The sequence below is a fragment of the Panthera leo genome, chromosome C1 (genome assembly GCF_018350215.1).
Source record: "Panthera leo isolate Ple1 chromosome C1, P.leo_Ple1_pat1.1, whole genome shotgun sequence".
In the NCBI taxonomy this organism is placed as follows: Eukaryota; Metazoa; Chordata; class Mammalia; order Carnivora; family Felidae; genus Panthera; species Panthera leo.
The window spans coordinates 41,743,938-41,763,956 of record NC_056686.1 but is presented as its reverse complement, the minus strand read 5'-3'; the positions used below and the strand labels follow the sequence as shown (position 1 = coordinate 41,763,956).

The 20,019-nt window shown below is 35.5% G+C and overlaps 1 protein-coding gene across 2 annotated transcripts in view; it reads right to left on the bottom strand.

The window, feature by feature from the left end:
• ZFYVE9 (zinc finger FYVE-type containing 9) overlaps positions 1 to 20,019 on the bottom strand; it is a 213,482-nt gene that overhangs the window by 61,745 nt on the left and 131,718 nt on the right. For both annotated transcript variants that reach the window (XM_042951599.1, XM_042951600.1), the window contains exons 8-10: positions 19,665 to 19,785; positions 13,921 to 14,043; positions 11,851 to 12,006 (exon numbers count right to left, since the gene is read on the bottom strand). In XM_042951599.1, coding sequence (XP_042807533.1) covers positions 11,851 to 12,006; positions 13,921 to 14,043; positions 19,665 to 19,785 — 400 coding nt within the window. The remainder of the gene's footprint in view (positions 1 to 11,850; positions 12,007 to 13,920; positions 14,044 to 19,664; positions 19,786 to 20,019) is intronic.

The window sequence follows — 20,019 nt, the reverse complement described above, 5'->3', positions numbered from 1 at the left end:
TGAGAAGAAATCAAACAGTGCACAGAAAGCAATGAATATACGGCCTAGCATGTAGTAAGTGCTCAATAAATACAAGATATTAGTCTTAAATCACCTCTTCATAAATAATTCCATATTACTTCTCATTGGCTGAAAAATTACTTGCAAAGCAGCAATACCATGGCTCCTCTGCTCATAGAAAGATACAAAATTAATTAACCAAAACGATTCACAAGTAATTGCAAAAAGAGACTAAAAATCTGAACCATGATACAACATTCTTTAACTGGAAAAACAACGCAAAAATATTACTGATGATGAAAACACCAATGAAGTTCTTCCTTCTCTGGAAACACACTTGTTAGGAAACGTTTTTTATTTTTGTTTTTCTTATATTACAGATAAAAAAGTGACTTGCTTTAGAAATACTAAAGATTATAAGCAGTATAATTTTTATGGCCATGAGAAATAACAGCAAGCCACTAAAATCTGAAACAATTACTGGACACTGATCAATCAAGCATTTACCATATAACATGTACTGCTAGAACTGGTCCAAAAAAGAGATACATATAATAAAATATTTTCTAATATGCACAAAAGACTTCCAGTCATTCCACAAACATTTATAGGACACCAATCATGTTTTTATAAATGTTTTATCAATTATTTATATTCTTTGACAGACTATTTAAAAATCTTTTCCCCCCCTCCTCTAATTCACCTATAATTTTTCTTCTAAATACTTGTGGGGATAGAAAATTGGCAAGAGACGGTGGTTTAAAAATATCTAAACACATCTTTTCTAACTTAATAGTAAGTATGCATATATATTCTTAGATTGAGATAAACTTCCACATTAAAAAATAAAAGATCAAACTCCATTGTATTTGAGGCCTATAATTTTATTAGTGACATTACACAATTATTAAAAATAAAATTCATAGATGAATGAAATTTATTAATAACATTCAAATTAATAATATAGTACTTTAAAGTTTACTTTGCCTTTTGATAAACCTATGTAAGAAATTTAAATTAACCAAAAGTTTATCTGGGTTAACTCAGGTGACCACGATTTAAAGATACAAAGTAAGGAAGATTTTAGAAACAGAATAGGTGGCAAGGAGAAATGGCAAAGAGAGTGGCAAAGAGAAAACAAAAAAAAAAAATTTGTTTTTAAAGATATGAAATTTCCCAAGTAATCTGCTTGAGTGACCCATGGTATTTCTTTCTCAAGGACCAGAAACACTGGGCCTCAGAAACACTCTTTGGTTGACCTCAAAAGTATTTTACTCTAGTCTCCAAGTCCCAAAGGGAACAAGAAGTGAGAAATAATAAGCACAGCATTTTTATTAACAGAAGTGTTCTCTGAAGTCTCCTTTCCTCCAGGTACTTTTCCATCAAATGACAAAAAAAGCACCAACGTAGCTAAAGCAAACTAAGGAATAGGAAGAGAAAGGTCAAAGAAATCTTTAGGGATTGATCATATAAGTGACATCATGTCAATTTATTGATTCCTTCAATCCACAGGTTTTGTTTGTTTGTTTGGTTTTAATTAAGCTTATCCAATGTGCCAGACTGTTCTAAAGACTGGTACGCAGAATTGAGCAAGACAGGTAAATCTTGTCCTCATAGAGCTTATTTTCGAAAGGAGGAAGACAAACAACATCAGTTAGTAAAACCAGTGATAAACATTTTGAAGAAAATACAACAAGGCAAGTAATGTAAAAGATGATGAAGGGAGGGAAGAGAATATTTCTTTAGCCAAGAGGTTCAGGGAAAAATCCTTTGAGGCAGAAACATTTGAGAACAGACCCAAATGAAGAGAAGGCACCAACCAGTAAAGAACTGTAAAGAACAACATTCCAGGTCTGGAAACAGTAAGTGCAAAAGCCAAGGTATTAGACTGAGTTTGATGGGTTCAAAGGTCACAAAGGTGATCAATGTAGCTAAGCAAACTAAGGAGTAGTAAGACACAAGGTCAAAGAAATCTTTAGGAACTAGATCATATAAAATCTTGCAGGCCAAAGGCATTTGGAGTTTATTCTAATTGTAGTGGGAAGCCACTGGAAGGTTTAAGGCAGCTTCAATTGTGCCTTCACACCCATGACTATACTATATAAAAATCCTCTCAATTCTCAAGGATTAGATTTAGGATACCCAAGGAACAGCTGAGAGACGATAAACATATCTGCAAACATAAAATTGCAAATGACTGAAAGGGAACAAAAAGCAATTTTCAAAGGTGAAAATGACTTAACTTACAAGGTTAATATTTACATTCTGTGTTTATAATTTTAATTGTCTTCTTGCTTTGTTCCAAAGTTAAATCTAAATGCTAAAAATTAATAGCAGTGTACGGGGCACCTGGGTGGCTCAGTCGGTTGGGCATCCAACTTTGGCCCAGGTCATGATCTCACAGTTTGTGGGTTCGAGCCCCGCATCGGGCTCTGTGCTGACAGCTCGGAGCCTGGAGCCTGCTTCGGATTCTGTGTCTCCCTCTCTCTCTCTGCCCCTTTCCTACTCACAGTCTCTCTCCTCTCTCAAAAATAAACAAACATTGAAAAAAAATAGCAGTGTAAACCTTAGTATGTCAGTGTAAATATTAATTCATATTAATATATTCTTAATAAGTTTTTTGAAAACAGAATGTGCCCCAGGATCCAGCACAAAAAGCAAAGGAAAATTACCCAAAACAACAGTTCAGAGATATTGAAGACTGAGTTCAGAGGCTCCAACATCAAAAAGGAAGAAGACAATGTTGGGAATGAAACAGAAGTAATATTCAGAGATAATAACCTAGAGTTTTCCAAATTAAAGAAATGTGTTTTCAGATGAAAAGTACACTTTCAGTACTCAGCAGTAAAAATAAAACTAAATCCACATACATGTACACATACAGATCAATAGAATAGAGAAAGAGACCCATATACAGAATATAAACTAATATTCAAAAACAGTATCAAGGTAATTGTCAAAATGATGGTATTTTTAAGTTTATATGTATTTTGAGAGAGAGAGCACAAGCAGGGGGTGGAGGCAAGAGAGAGGACTGCAAGCAGGCTCCTCATTGTCAGCACAGAGCCTGACGCCGTGGCTTAAACCCATGAACCGTGAGATCACGACCTGAGCTGAAATCAGTCGCTTAACCGACTGAACCAACCAGGCGCCCCCGAAAATAGTCTTTTTAACAAATGGTGTTGAACAACTGGATGCCCATAAACAAAAAAAAAACAAACAAAAAACCCAAAACAATAAAACTTAGAGCCTTACCTCTATAGGAGCCGAGGACAGGCTGCCCTAAGATGGGCCTTTGGCATGAAGATTATCTTAAGTTAACAAGCAATTAAAACCCAGCAGGTTCAGGAATAGCTCTTTACCTCCCCACAACTGCCTACAAAAAAATTAAATACGGGCACCTGGGTCGCTCAGTCAGCTAAGCATCTGACTCTTGATTTCCACTCAGGTCATGATCTGTTTGTGGGTTCCTGCCCTGCCTCGGGCTCAGTGCTGATGGTACAGAGCCTGCTTGGGATTCTGTCTCCCTCTCTCTCTGTCCCTCCTCTGCTTGCTCTCTAGCTCTCTCAAAATAAATAAAAATGAACTTAAAAAAAATTAAATAAAGGACCTGGTCTGGGAAGAGAGCTATCACCATAGATAACTTGATACTCTGAACTAGGTATTGGATGATAGGGAGGAACCTACCAAGGCTTGTTCGATGGAAGTTCTTTATGTCCCATTGTTTCTGAGTGGCGGAGCAAACGTTTGAAACATTTACTCTTTTTCATCTCCCTGTGAATTGCATTCCTTTCCTTTGAAGTTCCAGATCCCTACTACTCCTTTCTCCTTAGTTCAGAATGACATATATACTTCATTTTGCCTATCTTTGCAATTTCCAAGTCTGTGTGGAAATTAAAAATCTAACCAAAGAGGTGAAAAATCTATACACTGAAAACTATAGAAAGCTTAGGAAAGAAATTGAACAAGACATAAAAAAAATGCAAAAACATTCCATGCTCATGGATTGGAAGAACAAATATTGTTGAAATGTTAATACTACCGAAAGCAATCTACATATTCAAAGCAATCCTTATCAAAATAACACCAGCATTCTTCACAGAGCTACAACAAACAATCCTAAAATTTGTGTGGAACCAAAAAAGACCCTGAATAGCCAAAGCAATCCTGAAAAAGAAAACCAAAGCTGGAGGCATCACAATCCTGGACTTTAAGATGTATTACAAAGCTGTAATCATCAAGACAGTATGGTACTGGCACAAAAACAGACACTCAGATTAATGGAACAGAATAGAGAACCCAGAATATGGACCCACAAACGTATGGCCAACTAATCTTTGACAAAGCGGGAAATAATATCCAATGGAATAAAAACAGCCTCTTCAGCAAACAGTGCTGGGAAAATTGGACACTGACACGCAGAAGAATGAACCTGGACCACTTTCTTACACCATACACAAAAATAAACTCAAAATGGATGAAAGAACTAAATGTAAAACAGGAAGCCATCAAAATCATAGAGGAGAAAGCAGGCAAAAATCTCTTTGACCTCGGCCGCAGCAACTTCTTACTCAACACGTCTCCAGAGGCAAGGGAAACAAAAGCAAAAAATGAACTATTGGGACCTCATCAAGATAAAAAGCTTCTGCACAGCAAAGGAAACAATCAGCAAAACTAAATGGTAAACCAATGGAATGGGTGAAGATATTTGCAAATGACATGTCAGATAAAGGGTAAGAATCCAAAATCTATAAAGAACTTATCAAACTCAACACCCAAAAAACAAATAATCCAGTGAAGAAATGGGCAAAAGACATGAATAGACACTTTTCCGAAGACATCCAGATGGCCAACTGACACATGAACAAATGATCAACATTACTCATCATCAGGGAAATGCAAATCAAAACCACAATGAGATACCACCTCACACCTATCAGAATGGCTAACATTAACAACTCAGGCAACAACAGATGTTGGTGAGGATGTGGAGAAAGAGGAACCCTTTTGCACTGCTGGTGGGAATGCAAACTGGTGCAGCCACTCTGGAAAACACTATGGAGGTTCCTCAAAAGATTAAAAATAGAACTACCCTATGGCCCAGCAATTGCACCACTAAGTATTTATCCAAAGGATACAGATGTGCTGTTCAAAGGGGCACATGCATCCTAATGTTTATAGCAGCGCTATTGACAGTAGCCAAAGTATAGAAAGAGCCCAAATGCCCATTGGCTGATGAATGGATAAAGAAGATGTGGCATACAACAGAGTATTACTTAGCAATCAAGAAGAATGCAATCTTGCCATCAGCAACAACGTGGATGGAACTAGAGTGTACTATGCTAAGCGAAATTAGTCAGAGAAAGACAAATATCATAATGACTTCACTCATATGAGGACTTTTAGACACAGAACAGATGAACATAAGGGAAGGGAAGCAAAAATAATATAAAAACAGGGAGGGGGACAAAACATTAGAAACTCTTAAATATAGAGAACAAACTGAGGGTTGCTGGAGGGATTGCAGGTGGGAACATGGGCTAAATGGGCAGGGGCATTAAGGAAGATGAGCACTTGTGATTGAGCACTGGGTGTTATATGTAGGGGATGAATCACTGGGTTCTACTCCTGAAATCATTATTGCACTATGCTAACTATCTTGGATATAAATAAAAATAAATAATAAATTAATTAAAAAAATAAATTTTTAAAAATAAAAACAGCCCAGATAATCTAGAAAAAAAATTAGTGAAATGCAAACCATAATGAATACTATTTTATACTCACCAGATGAGCAAAAATTAAAACTCTGATGATATCAAATGTTGGCAACTCTTATATACTAGGGATGGGGACAGGTAGGCATAATTGGTAAACTACTCTGGGCAACAGTTTAACATCATCTAATAAAGCTGAAGATATCCATACCCTACAAACCAGCAATTCTACTAAGTGTACATGTACAAAAATTTTGGAGAACATGTCTGAATAATAATAAACTGGTGAGAACAGCAAATTATCCATCAGGAGAATAAATTGTGGTAAATTTATATAAGAGGTATAAAACAGTAGCTGCAAATGAAATGAACTAGAACACTAGAGCTATGAACATATGCCAGAAACATATGGTGGAATGAAAAAAGCAACCCACATAAAATATATACAGTGTGATACCATTTGTATAAAGTTTAAAAACATGCAAAACAATGTATTATAATCTTGTGATAAAATTACAGAGAAAAGCATGAAAACTACTAACACAAGACTGATGACAGTGGTTACCTAAAGGTTAGGAAAGTTTAGAGGGAAGATGTAATCAAGATTGGTCACTGATCAATGCTTCAAGGGGTTGGTCATTATTTCCTAAATTGGGTATTTTGTTTATGGGTGTTTATTTTGTTATTTTGCTTTATAACTTCCAAAATTATTTTTAAAATATATTTAAATGCTTTTATATACACCAAATAATTTTTTAAAGGTAAGTAAAAAAGTTCAGAAGAAGAGATTACTTCTATCTGGGAGGATTATTAGGGAAGAGTTCATGAAAAAAAGTCATCTCTGAGTAAGGCTTAAGACAACTGAGGGGCACCTGGGTGGCTCAGTTGGTTAAGCCTCCAACTCTTGATTTCAGCTCAGGTCATGATCTCACAGTTCATGAGTTCAAGCCCTACACTGGGCTCTGCGTTGACAGTGCAGAGCCTGCTTGGTTTTCTTTCTCTCTTCCTCTCTCTCTACCCCTTCCCCACAGAAGCTCCCTCTATCCCAAAATAAATAAACTTATTTTATTCTGAAGGCAATATAAGGCTCATTAAAAGTTTTGAGTAAGAGAGGGAAACAACCAAACATTAACTCTAGAAATAATAATCTGGTAGATACAATTCTCATTTCATTCAAATACATGTTCTGAATGTCTATCTGCAAAAATCAAGTACAAAAGATAGAAGAAGGGTGGGGAGATGGCAAGAAACAATATATAATCTAGAATCTCCCATGGCATTATAATAACCAGAAGGCATGCTTAAAGTCTCAGAATGTTATTACTCACAAAATGTAATTTTCCCTCTCACTTTGGAAAGCATAAGCAACTATGCATGACAAAAAAATTATATGTTAAATAAGAAACACATATATACACATTATTATCAAATATATATAGATTAAAAATACATAGGAAATTGTAAAGAAAGTTCATTCAAGGGCTTCTAAGACTTTTTTTTTATACTTTTTTTAATGTTTACTTTTGAGAGAGGGAGAGAGAGAGAGGGAGAGAAAGTGCAAGTGGGGAAGGGGCAGAGAGAGAGGGAGACACAGAATCTGAAGCAGGCTCCAGGCTCCGAGATGTCAGCACAGAGCCTGACGTGGGGCTCAAATCCATGAACTGTGAGATTCAGTTGGACACTTAACTGACTAAGCCACCCAGGAGCCCCTGAGCTTTTTTTTTTTCTCTTAAGTTTATTTATCTTAATTTTGAGTGCACGTGAGAGAGTGAGCACGCAGGAAAGGGGCAGAGAGTAAGGAGAGAGACAGAATCCCCAAGCAGGATTTATGCTGTCAGTGCAGAGCCCAATGCAGAACTTGAACCCACAAACCATGAGTTCATGACCTGAGCCGAAATCAAAAATCAGACACTTAACCGACTGAGCCACCCAGGCATCCCAGGCTTCTAAGGCTTTTTGAGTGATTTATGGCAGAGTAACCACCATGCAAGTGATAGAGTATTCAAGGCTTTCACATTCAGGAAATTTAAGACAGAATTTGCCAATTCCATGCAATGTGTTACATTTAGGTGTAAAAGATGTTTGTACTTATTAAAGATGTTTCCACTAATTAAAAGATGTTTCCACTTATTAAAGAAAAATATAGTGAAATTATATATCAAGTTACTACTTTGATTTCTAAAATACAGGATTCTTAAAACTGGTATAACTCAGATGCATACCTGTTTTTTAAAACTGCTATGTACACATAGAGGCAACTGACGTAAAGAACAGTAGTCTGGGAGCCTTAGTCCTAGTTCTGCCACCAACTAAGTCTGTGATTTAGACAAGCCATTAACACCTCTCATTTTCCTCATCTAAAAACGTCTCATTTTCCCTATCTAAAAAATGAAGAGTTTGTACCAGATGATCAAAGATACCTCCTAGTTTTTATGAGCTGCAAAATGATTTCTATTTGAGGATAGACCCTTAAAGATTACTTGTTTATGCCTTTGAAATGTCATTTACTTAGATATATATGTGCATGCCCTCATCCTATATTACAGATAATATTTAAAACAGCTTACATGTGTTATAATCTCACCTTAGACTTTCACTATTATCTTACTGTCAGTTCAAAGTAAGTTTTGTTGTAGAAATTTTGCATTTTAATATGATAGTTCAAAATGGTCTCTACTGATATAGAAGGATACTTCTGGAAAATGAGTAACCACTTATGGTAAACATGTACTTTAATGACTCATGCAATGACCACAGCCTTTCCTTGTTGGTATTCCTCAGAGCTCCATTCTCAGCTCTAGTCTCTTCACACTGGCCTGTCCCATTCACTACCATAGTTTCAATAATCACATAAATACCGAGTCTCTCAAATCTGTATTTTAGCCCAGATCTACTTCCTGAGGTCCATCTGTATCCACATATTCATCGTCTATTTACATATCGCCACTGTTGTCAATATTTCAAACTCCACACACTGAACAAAGAACCAATCTCCCACTCCTCTGCCAGATCTGCTCTTCTTCTATTATCTCGATGAATAAGAACACAGTCCACTCAGATGTCCAAGCCAGAAATGTGAAGCCACTGACTTGTCCCCTCTTATCCCCCACATACAGTTAATTACCAAATCCTACTGAAATGACACATCACTGTCTTTTATCTTTCCGATACTCTTTATTCCCACTGCTATTACTAAATTACTTTATTAAACCCTGATAATTTCTTAATTTCTTGCTGGATTCTAACAATAGCTTTTTAAAAAACAACAAAGTGTTGGTGAGGATGTGGAGAAAAGGGACCCTCATGCACCACTGGTGGGAATGTAAATTGGTGTAGCCACTGAGGAAAACAGTATAGAGGCTCCTCAAAAATAAAAAATAGAACTACCAAATGATCCAGCCAATTCCACTCACGGATAGTTATCTGAAAAGAATAAAAATACTAACTCAAAAAGATATCTGCACCCTATATTCATTACAGCAATATTTACAATAGCCAAGACATGAAAACAACGTAAGTGTCCATCAACAGATGAATGAATAAAGAAAATGTGGTGCACATATATAAAATGGAATATTATTCAACCATAAAAAAGAAAATCCTGTTATTTGCAACAACATGGATAGACCCTGATAGCATTATTTCAAGTAAACTAAGCCAGACAAAGATAAATAAATAACATATGATCTCACTTATACGTGGAATCTAAAACAAGCAAACAAACAAAAACCCCGTAGTACTCATAGATTTAGAGAACAGATGGGTGGGTGAAGGATGGGGGTTGAGAGGGTGGGTAAAACCAGTGAAAGTGGTCAAAAGGTACAAAATTCCAGTTATGAATTAGTACTGAGGATGTATGTAGAGCATGGGAACTATAATAATATTATATTGCATTGTATATTTGAAAGCTGCTAAGAGGGTAGATCTGAAAAGTTTTCATTGGTAAGAAAAAAATTGTAACTGTATGAAAATGGATGTTAACTAGACTTACCATGGTGATCATTTCACAATAAATACAAATATTGAATCATTATATTTTACATCTGAAACTAATGTTACAGTCAATTATATCTCAACAAAAAACTTTTTAAGTCAATCTTATTGGGGTATACACAATTTCATGCAATAAAACCCAACAATTTTAAGTACATAGTTCAATGAGTTTTGACAAATGTAAACATTCATGAAACTACTATACCTAACACTATATAGTATATAAGTATTTATATAATCCCAGAAAGTTCCTAGGGCCCCTCTGTAGTCAGGGGCAACTCACCCCCAACTCACCCCAGGAAACGTTGATCTAATTTCTATCACCACAGACTCATTTTGCCTGTTCCAGAGAACCATGTGAATGGAATCACGTAATATGTACTTTTTTGTACCTGACTTTTTTGTTCAGCATAATGTCTGTGATATTCATCCATGTTGTATGTATCAGCAGTTTATTTTTTTTATTGTTGAGTTGTAGTCTAGTGTTTAACCATGATAATTTTTTGCTTATTCACTGCTTCTTAGCTCAGTTTACCTGCCACGAGACACATAGACTTTGATCCATTTTCGTATTGCCTCTAAAGTCATCTTTCTAAAATGCAAATCTGCTTCTGTCCCTCATTTTTTTCCAATTGTTCCTCATTGTCTGAAGAATAAAGGATGGACTTCTGAACAAGACCTTCATGAACCTCCCATGCCTTTGTCCCTAATTCCCTCTCAAACCCCCCAACTGCTTGGGCCCCCAATGTCATTTCTCTGTTTATAGTTTTTACATGTGAATACATCCAAACTGAGGAGAAAAGTGACTGTTTCAATTCATTTCTGGAAATAAATTTAGGTCCCAAGTATTACATGGCCTGACAGCTCCACCTGACTTCATATTAATCCCATACATTTTAGGACTGATACTTCATAGGTATGTGGTCAGTTGCCAATGTATTGCCTTGTCCTCATTTAATATTACACCTGAATGATCACAGAGACTAAGACATCAAGGTATAATCTTTTATGCATAAGCTATAATCACACTAAAGATGCCATTTATATCCTGCTTTTGTACCTACTTCAAGAGCATTTTTCATGTTGCTACATTCTGTTCATAAATACTACGTTTAATGGCTAAAAAATGCTCTAAAAAAGATGCATACATCTCATCAGTATAACACAGTTAAACCTTTCACCTATAGCTGGGCATTTAGATTACCTCTAAATTTTTGTGTTAAATTTAAGTAATGTTGCAATAAACACCTTCCTTTACAAAGTGTATTTTACATTTTAGGTATTTTTTGGGGGGCATAGAATCCCACAAGGGGAATTACTGCATTCAGAAAGCATGAATAATTTATGGTTTTAATATATTTATAAAACATTATCAAGTAATACATGAAAATAATTTTAACACCTGGTCAACCTCACTCCCCTTTCCAAGGCTTGTTCCTCAGAGACAATCTCTTCTATTCATTTATTGTAGTTCTTATACTCTATTTACCAACTACAGATATTGTTTTCTTATTTCCGGTTATGATAATGAGGTTATAGCTCAACTACAACACTTCTTACTGCCTCTGTTAATTCAGGAGAGGTTAACTTTGTAATGCCAAATGTATACATAAACATATTTCTTCTCTCTCAACTTATAATATCTTTCTATTAGTATTCTTAGTCTTTTCCAATAGCTATGCACATACTTTTACATTATTAGGGCTAACAATATTTATAATTTATTTTGAAACCATAATAAAGTTGTCCATGCTAGTGGCTTTTGAAACTTGAAAATTAAATAAAGAGTATTTACGTTATGATTATATAGGTACTGTTAAGTGAAAAAACAAGTAGTAAGTTATGATTATGCTTCCTTCTACCAGGTACCAATATCATGACCCCTAAACCACTCAAAGGAAAATATTCTTACATCATGGTCAATGGATTCTCATACAACTTTGATTCTGTAAAATAATAATGACTACACCAAGTAAAGCACTAAAATTTATATTTCCTTAAACCTTGGCAAGTTCTAACTTGCTACTGATACCAAAGTCCAATGCCAGGCTTCCAAAATTATGATTGTTATTTTGCATCTGACTCCAAAAATTTTTATCATCTTATAAAGGGTGCAGACTAAGTCATAAAGCGTCCCCACCTGCCAGAGCATCCCGATAAAGCTGCACAAAATGATTGAAGATATCCTTCGGCAAACACTTCTCATCCGGTAGACACTGTAGAAGAATGACTATCTCAGACTGACCCACTGCATGCATTCCCTTGGTTGTGAAACACCAGCACTTCCTGTTCACATCTATAAATGGAATAAATATATAAAAATAAAGACATTCTTCTTAATATTTTCCTTTAAAAATGCAGAGAAACCTGTGCTATAATACAGCAAAGAACAATATAGGTCATACTGAAACTATATAATTCAATTGTGCACTATAAATGCATTGAGCCAAAAAACAACTGTAGAAAATAAAACATACCAATGCCTCTGGCTTTAAGCAAATACTTAGAAAAACAACTGGAAGGGAAGTAAAAGAAAAAAGCAAAAGAAAATGCAATTAAAACTTTTAACTCCTATTACTGGAAGGTGTAATTACTAAAGAAAAACATTTCATTAAAAATAAAATAAATAAAACAAAACTAGGTATCCTAGGCTATAATGATTAAAGAATATATTCCCCCCCCCCAACCTGTATTTTAAAAAAGTCACTCTACCAAGGGAAATAATTACTTATGTAAAACTAGAAACAACAACAATAAAAGCCAAGATTATAGCTTTGGATTCAGCTTGTGGCCTAAAAAATATATACTTTTACATATACTTTTTAAACTTAATCTGTGACTGAAAGATTATAGCTTTTTCTTTTTTTTTTTAAGATTTTATTTTTAAGTAATCTCTACACCCAAAGTGCGGCTTGAACTTTATAACCCCGAGATCAAGCATTGCATGCTTACTGACTAAACCAGCCAGTCCTTTTTGGGAGAAAATTCTAGATAAACAGAGACATGATTTTACTTGGTTTCATTCTGTAAAAAGTGGTGAAAGTGGTGAGAGGATGGCTCTTCTGGACTACTTACTTCCACTTCTTTACCTTAAGACTTTGTGGAGAACCAATAGCACAAGCCATATGTAGTTAATGTTCATTCTTTGACACCTTTATTATTTATACTCCAACACAATAGGATCCCCAAAGGAATTGAAATAGGATTCAAATATAATTATAGATATCACAATGTATATCAAAATTAATAGATTCCTTTTTCTCACTTTAGGGAATGTTACTTCATGTATCTAAACAGGAAGCATCCAATCCAACTATATTAAGATGGTGTACACTTCAGGAATTCTGGGTTAGCTATTTTCTAAGTATAAATTATGAACTAGATATGGTCAACTGAAATTTCAAGCAAGTTATTTTAAAATATGATTCTAGAAGGAAAGGAGGCAAGCATTAACAACTGGCCAAACATACAAGGGTACAATTAACAAGTAAACCAGAAACCTGTATTTTATTAATATAGAACCTCAAAGGAAGTAGCATATAGGTGTTTCTGGTGTCTGAGGTCAACTTAAAATAAGTATACAGTGAGAATGAGAGGATAGTTCCCCAGTGCTTCCCTCCTTTCTCCAAAACTCTGCCTATTAACATTCATCCAGGATAAATGCATTCTCTATTTTCCAACACCGTCTTAGAATCAAGATTCTAATTGTCCTCTAACTCATTCTGATGCCCAAGAAACTAGCCCCAAGAACTGAGAGGTTTCTGAATCTTAACTTACAAGGTACTGAAGTTTTACTATGTGTTAGCTAACTAACATTTCTCTCAAATAAGGCTTTGCACACAACTAAGGTGTATGAGATTTAAATCTAGCATGTAAATTGTTTGACCCTCCTGGATAATTTATCCACCTCCTCTACTCTGGTGGGGAGTTGTGACGTAGCACATCCATCTCAGGAAGAACTTAGATCAGTTCAACTTTTGTTTGGCTTTCCTCCATGGAGAATTCATCTATCTCATCTCAAGAGTTTCAGTTAGTCCCATAGTTGTCCTCTGGGATATATTATACAAACCAACTTCTTCCGTACCCAGTTTTCAGTAAGCTGTGGATCCATCCATATAAAAATACTTGTGTGTACTGAATTTGAAAGCTTTACTTATTATCTATGAGTCAGTAAAGTATCTCATTTTAATTAAAAAAAATTCTAACTTACAATTTACAATTTTAACCATTGACAACAAATTTGCATTTAAAACAAATACAAGTGGGTCAGGGCCACCATCCTCTAATTGCTGCATTACTGAAATCTGTGATGGTTTCTCTTCCACAGCATAGTCTGTAAGGAAAAAAAAACAAACAAACAAAACATGTAAAGGATTAGTTAAAGGGACAAACCAAGAAAGAAATCTGATGGAGAAATGGGCTGATTATCCACAGGAAAGAATTAAACATTTGATTTGTAGTTAGGGTGAACATAGGTTTATACCTGCTATCTTAGTGTCATGCTAATAGTGTCCCTTTCATTCTCAAAAGTAACCCAGTCCAGTTTGGATGAGAACATGGTTATCCTATGTATAGGCTTCTCCACAAAATGGTTTATGCCATAGTCTAAAGACAGCCCTTTAATTTAAAAAAATTCTCCAACTATCATAAGAAGAATTTTACATACTACATGTTCTAAGGCCAACATTTAAAATAATCCATGACGGACAGAGGTGTGTAGGAGATGAGCTAGATGGGTGATGGGTATTAAGGAAGGCACTTGTTGTGAGGAGCACTGAGTGTATGTAAGTGATGAATCACTGAGTTCTACTCCTGAAACCAGTATTGTATTGTATGTTAACTAAAATTTAAATAAAAAATAAGATAAAATGAAATAAACCATGATATACACTAAAGTGGTAATAGACGGTAAAATAGTTACCTCTGGATGAAAAGATGTTGAGGGGTTGAGGTAGAGGAGAATCCTTTTTATTCTATATCCTTTAGTACTGTTGAAATTTTTTACCATTAAAAAATTAAACTTTAGGAGCACCTGGGTGGCTCAGTTGGTTAAGTGACTGACTCTTTCTATCAGCTCAGGTGGTGATCTTGCTGTAGTGAGATTGAGCCCCACATCATGTTCTTCACTGAGCATGTAGCCTGCTTGGGATTCTCTCTCTCCCTCTCTTTCTGTCCCTTCCCCCCTCTCAAAATAAATGAATAGACATTAAAAAAATTAAACTTTAAAAATGTACCCAGATAATAAAAGTATCATAAAGTGACTGGTTTCATGACATACTTCCTCTAAGTCAAGAGTTCAGTACATATATCAATCACCAAAATCACCAGTAAATCACACAACATATTCCAAACAAGGACAAGTTAATACTTGAGACCTTGCACAGAACCTTTCCCATTTAATCCCTGAAAGCACAGTGCGTGATATTCAGCCACGCCATTTTGAATGACAGTAGCCTTCCCAGCTTGAAGTCAAAATCATGGATAATAACTATTGTAGAATGTAAAGATACAGAAAAGGAATTGAAAACCTGTAAGTTGCATGTTGTTTGATTAGTCATATAAAATGCATCATTATACTCAAACTTTCACTCTTCGCAGATGACATGATACCCTATGACATGATACTTCCATGATACCCTATGGAAAACCCAAAAGACTCCACCAAAAAACTGCCAGAACTGATCCATGAAATCAGCAAAGTTGCAGGAAATAAAATCAATGCACAGAAATCGGTTGCATTCCTATACATGAACAAGGAAGCAACAGAAATAGAAATCAAGGAATCGATACCATTTACAATTGCACCAAAACCCATAAAATACCTAGGAATAAATCTAAACAAAGAGGTGACAAATCTGTACACTGAAAACTATAGAAAGCTTAGGAAAGAAATTGAACAAGACATTAAAAATGGAAAAATATTCCATGCTCATGGACAGGAAGAAAAAATATTGTCAAAATGTCAATACTACCCAAAGCAATCTACATATTCAACACAATCACTATCAAAACAACACCAGCATTCTTCACAGAGCTAGAAAAAACAATCCTAAAATTTGCATGGAAACAGAAAAGACCCCAAGTAGCCAAAGCAATCTTGAAAAAGAAATCCAAAGCAGGAAGCATCACAATCCCGGACTTCAAGCTATATTACAAAGCTGTAATCATCAAGACAGTGTGGTACTGCCACAAAAACAGACACTGAGATCAATGGAACAGAATAGAGAACCCAGAATATGGACCCACAAAACGTATGGCCAACTAATCTTTGACAAAGCAGGAAAGAACATCTAATGGAATAAAGGTAGTCTCTTCAGCAAGTGGTGCTGGGAAAACTGGACAGCGACATGCAGAAAAACGAACCTGGACCGCTTTCTTACACCATACACAAAAATAAACTCAAAATGAATGAAAGACCTAAATGTAAGACAGGAAGCCATCAAAATCCTCCAGGAGAAAGCAGGAAAAAAACCTCTCTGATCTTGGCTGCAGCAACTTCTTACTCAACATGTCTCCAGAGGTAAGGGAAACAAAAGCAAAAATGAACTATTGGGACCTCATCAAAATAAAAGCTTCTGCACAGTGAAGGAAATAATCAGCAAAACTAAAAGGCAACTGACCGAATGGGAGAAGATATTTGCAAATGACATATCAGATAAAGGGTTATAATCCAAAATCTATAAAGAACTTATCAAACTCAACACCCAAAAAACAAATAATCCAGTGAAGAAATGGGCAAAAGACATGAACAGATACTTCTCCAAAGAAGATATCCAGATGGACAACCGACACATGAGAAAATGCTCAACATCACTCATCATCAGAGAAACACAAATCAAAACCACAATGAGATACCACCTCACACCTATCAGAATGGCTAACATTAACAACTCAGGCAACAACAGATGTTGGCAAGGATGCAGAGAAAGAGTATCTCTTTTGCACTGCTGGTGGGAATGCAAGCTGGTGCAGCCACTCTGGAAAAACAGTATGGAGGTTCCTTAAAAAACTAAAAATAGAACTACCCTATGACCCAGCAATTGCACTAAGTATTTATCCAAGGGATACAGGTATGCTGTTTCAAACGGGGACATGCACCCCAATGTTTATAGCAGCACTATCAACAATAGCCAAAGTATGGAAAGAGCCTAAATGTCTATCGGTGGATGAATGGATAAAGAAGATGTGGTGTGTGTATACACACACACACACACACACACACACACACACACACACAATGGAGTATTACTTGAAAATCAAAAAGAATGAAATCTTGCCATTTGCAGCTGTGTGGATGGAACTAGAGGGTATTATGCCAAGCGAAATTAGAGAAAGACAAATATCATATGACTTCACTCATATGAGGACTTTAAGAAACAGAACAGATGAACATAAGGGAATGGAAGCAAAAATAATATAAAAACAGGAAGGGGGACAAAACATAAGAGACTCTTAAATATAGAGAACAAACAGAGGGTTACTGGAGGGGTTGTGGGAGGGGGGATGGGCTAAATGGGTAAGGGGCATTAAGGAATCTACTCCTGAAATCATTGTTGCCCTATATGCTAACTAATTCAGAAGTAAATTTTAAAAAATGCATCATTATAGACAGGGAGAACAGATACCATTTCCTACTGACGAAAAGAAACGAAAAAACTATTTTTTGGATGTAAGGGGAAATGTCTACTCTGCCAATGAAAATATTTATTGAAAAGAGAAATACTAAGTGACTTTTATTTTTTTTTTAATGTTTATTTATTTTTGAGACAGAGAGAGACAGAGTGCGAGTGGGTGAGGGGCAGAGAGAGAGGGAGACACAGAATCCCAAACAGGCTCCAGGCTCTGAGCTGTCAGCACAGAGCCCGATGCAGGGCTCGAACCCACGAACCGCGAGATCATGACCTGAGCCGAAGTCGGACGCTTAACTGACTGAGCCACCCAGGCACCCCTAAGTGACTTTTAAAAAGAAGAAGATATTTGTACGAAGTTATTCTACTGGAATACAAAATTGCAAAATTCTGGTGAAGAGACAGTAATAACTAGTTGTTTCTTAGTAGGAGAGGTTTTGATAATTAGACTTAATGAAAATGGAACCTTGTACTCTTATTTAACAATAGAGTAGGCCAATTTAACTTATAAATCTAAGACTTACCAAAATAACCAAAATTTGAAACTTAAGTCATAATTTTACTAACAAAAGACTATTTTTAGAGGGTTGTAGTAAAGTAGCAAAGGCACCATATAATCAAAAGATGCTTAACTTTATATGAAAATTCATTGTTAAACTATTTGGGACATGGCATAATACCTTCAGCCAACGTTGCTGAGAGCCCACTCTAGGCCCAGCACCATAGTAGGAGAAGACAGAAACGTAAATTAAGACTGAAGGAATGCATGGTCTAAGTGAAAGAATCAGACCTATAAAATATCTAAATTACAATAAGAAAAGTGTTAGTACAGTAAAGGTCTATAAGAATTCAAATGGAGATGAATTAAAAATGCTACTACAGAGGTAGCATAGGTAAGAATTCAGAGAAGGGTTTTTCATTAATCTGGATTCTGAAAAATTGAGGAGTTCTTCAAGGAGTCTCCATTATACAAGGGTATGCTAGGCAGAGAAAAGGAAGATAAGGAAAATATTAATTACATGAGTACTTTGCACCTGGCACTGTTCTTGCTATATAACTTCTAGTATGAAATCTGATTTAATATTCACAACAACTTTTAAGTAGGTGTAGTTACATAATTTTTTTTAAGACTAGGAAAAAGATTCAGAGAGGATAAATGGCCTACCCACTGGATCACAGCTAGCAAATAAGGGTACTAGGATTAGAATTCAGGTTTGTTCAGTTTTGCAGTCCAGTCCATTCTCTCCCGACTATTCCACAGCATATGAAAAAATATGGAAGTGTAGAAAGTAAATATTCAGAAAGAGTAAATAATCTGGAGTATGCATGTAATATGCTGGGGTATTGGCTAGAAACAAAGTTAGAAAGGAAAGTTGAGATAAAAGTTAAAAGGAACACTGTATGCTAAAATAAGTAATTTATACTGAAGGCATTGGGAATCCATTGAATGCTTCTAAGCCAGAGCAATATATGATAATATCTATGTTTAAAAAGATAATTGGCAACAACATGGAAGATAAAATAAAGGAGAGAAAGAATGAAGGCAAGGAGACCAGGTAAAAGACTAGAACAAAAGTGTGGAAAGATTATTGATAAATCATCTCCTAAAAATGTACTAACTAAATGCTGATCTGGATCTATCAACAACAAACTTTCACATAAAGATAGGCATTCCTTTGACTGGATAGAAATTTTATTTCTTACCAGAACACTAAAAATGTTTTTTTAACAATAAAATTGCTACTTAAGTTCAGCGGTCTCTGCTTACTTTATGTACATTTCTGAATGCATATTATACTGCAAGACAAAAAGTTACATTAATGTCCTGACTTTATCAGGTGGGCCAATCCTACAACCATAAGCAACTCTTAAGAGTATTATGTGCTTTAAAATATAGAGAAAAAAGTGCCAATGAAGTACATTTGTATAATATATACTTCTAACGAATGAAATGACCCTATAAAAACACAAAATTTACTCTAAAACTATCAGTAACAGCAACAATTATTTTCATGCCACTGAGTAGCTGTTTTCTTTGTTGGAAAAGAAAAAGGTGGTTAAAACTCAAATTCTCTCTTAGAAGATAACATCTGGCATACTTGCCATTACTATGACTGTTTAAATGTTTCCTTTTTTTTGTTTTGTTGTTATTGTTTAGTTTATTTATTTTGAGAGAGAGACAGCATGAGCAAGCACAGCATGGAGCCCAAAGTGCAGCTTGATCTCACAAACTGTGAGATCATGACCTGACCCGAAATCAAGAGTCAAGACACTTAACCGACTGAGCCACCCCACGATCCTTGTTTAAACATGTAAGTCCACATACCTCCTTTTACACCAGTGGAGATGAGAATGGGAGGAAGCCCATCTTCAGGAATTAGGTTCATTGCACTGCCAACAGGACTTCCAACCTGAGTTATACTCCCAGAGAATAGAGAAATATCCGTCTAGGAAAGCAAATCAGCAAAGTGAGCATTACAGACAACACTTTAGCAGAATATAAATGGGATATAAATGGGAATTTAAGTGAAAATTTGCAATCCATACTTTTTGAAAAATAGCACAAATTTCTCATTAACCTGTGGTTTATTTCCCAAAGGACTGGGTTTATACTATGAAAATATTTCCAACTGTATAGTTTCTCTTTCTGGCATCATGAAATCAGAATAAGAAAAGAGGCC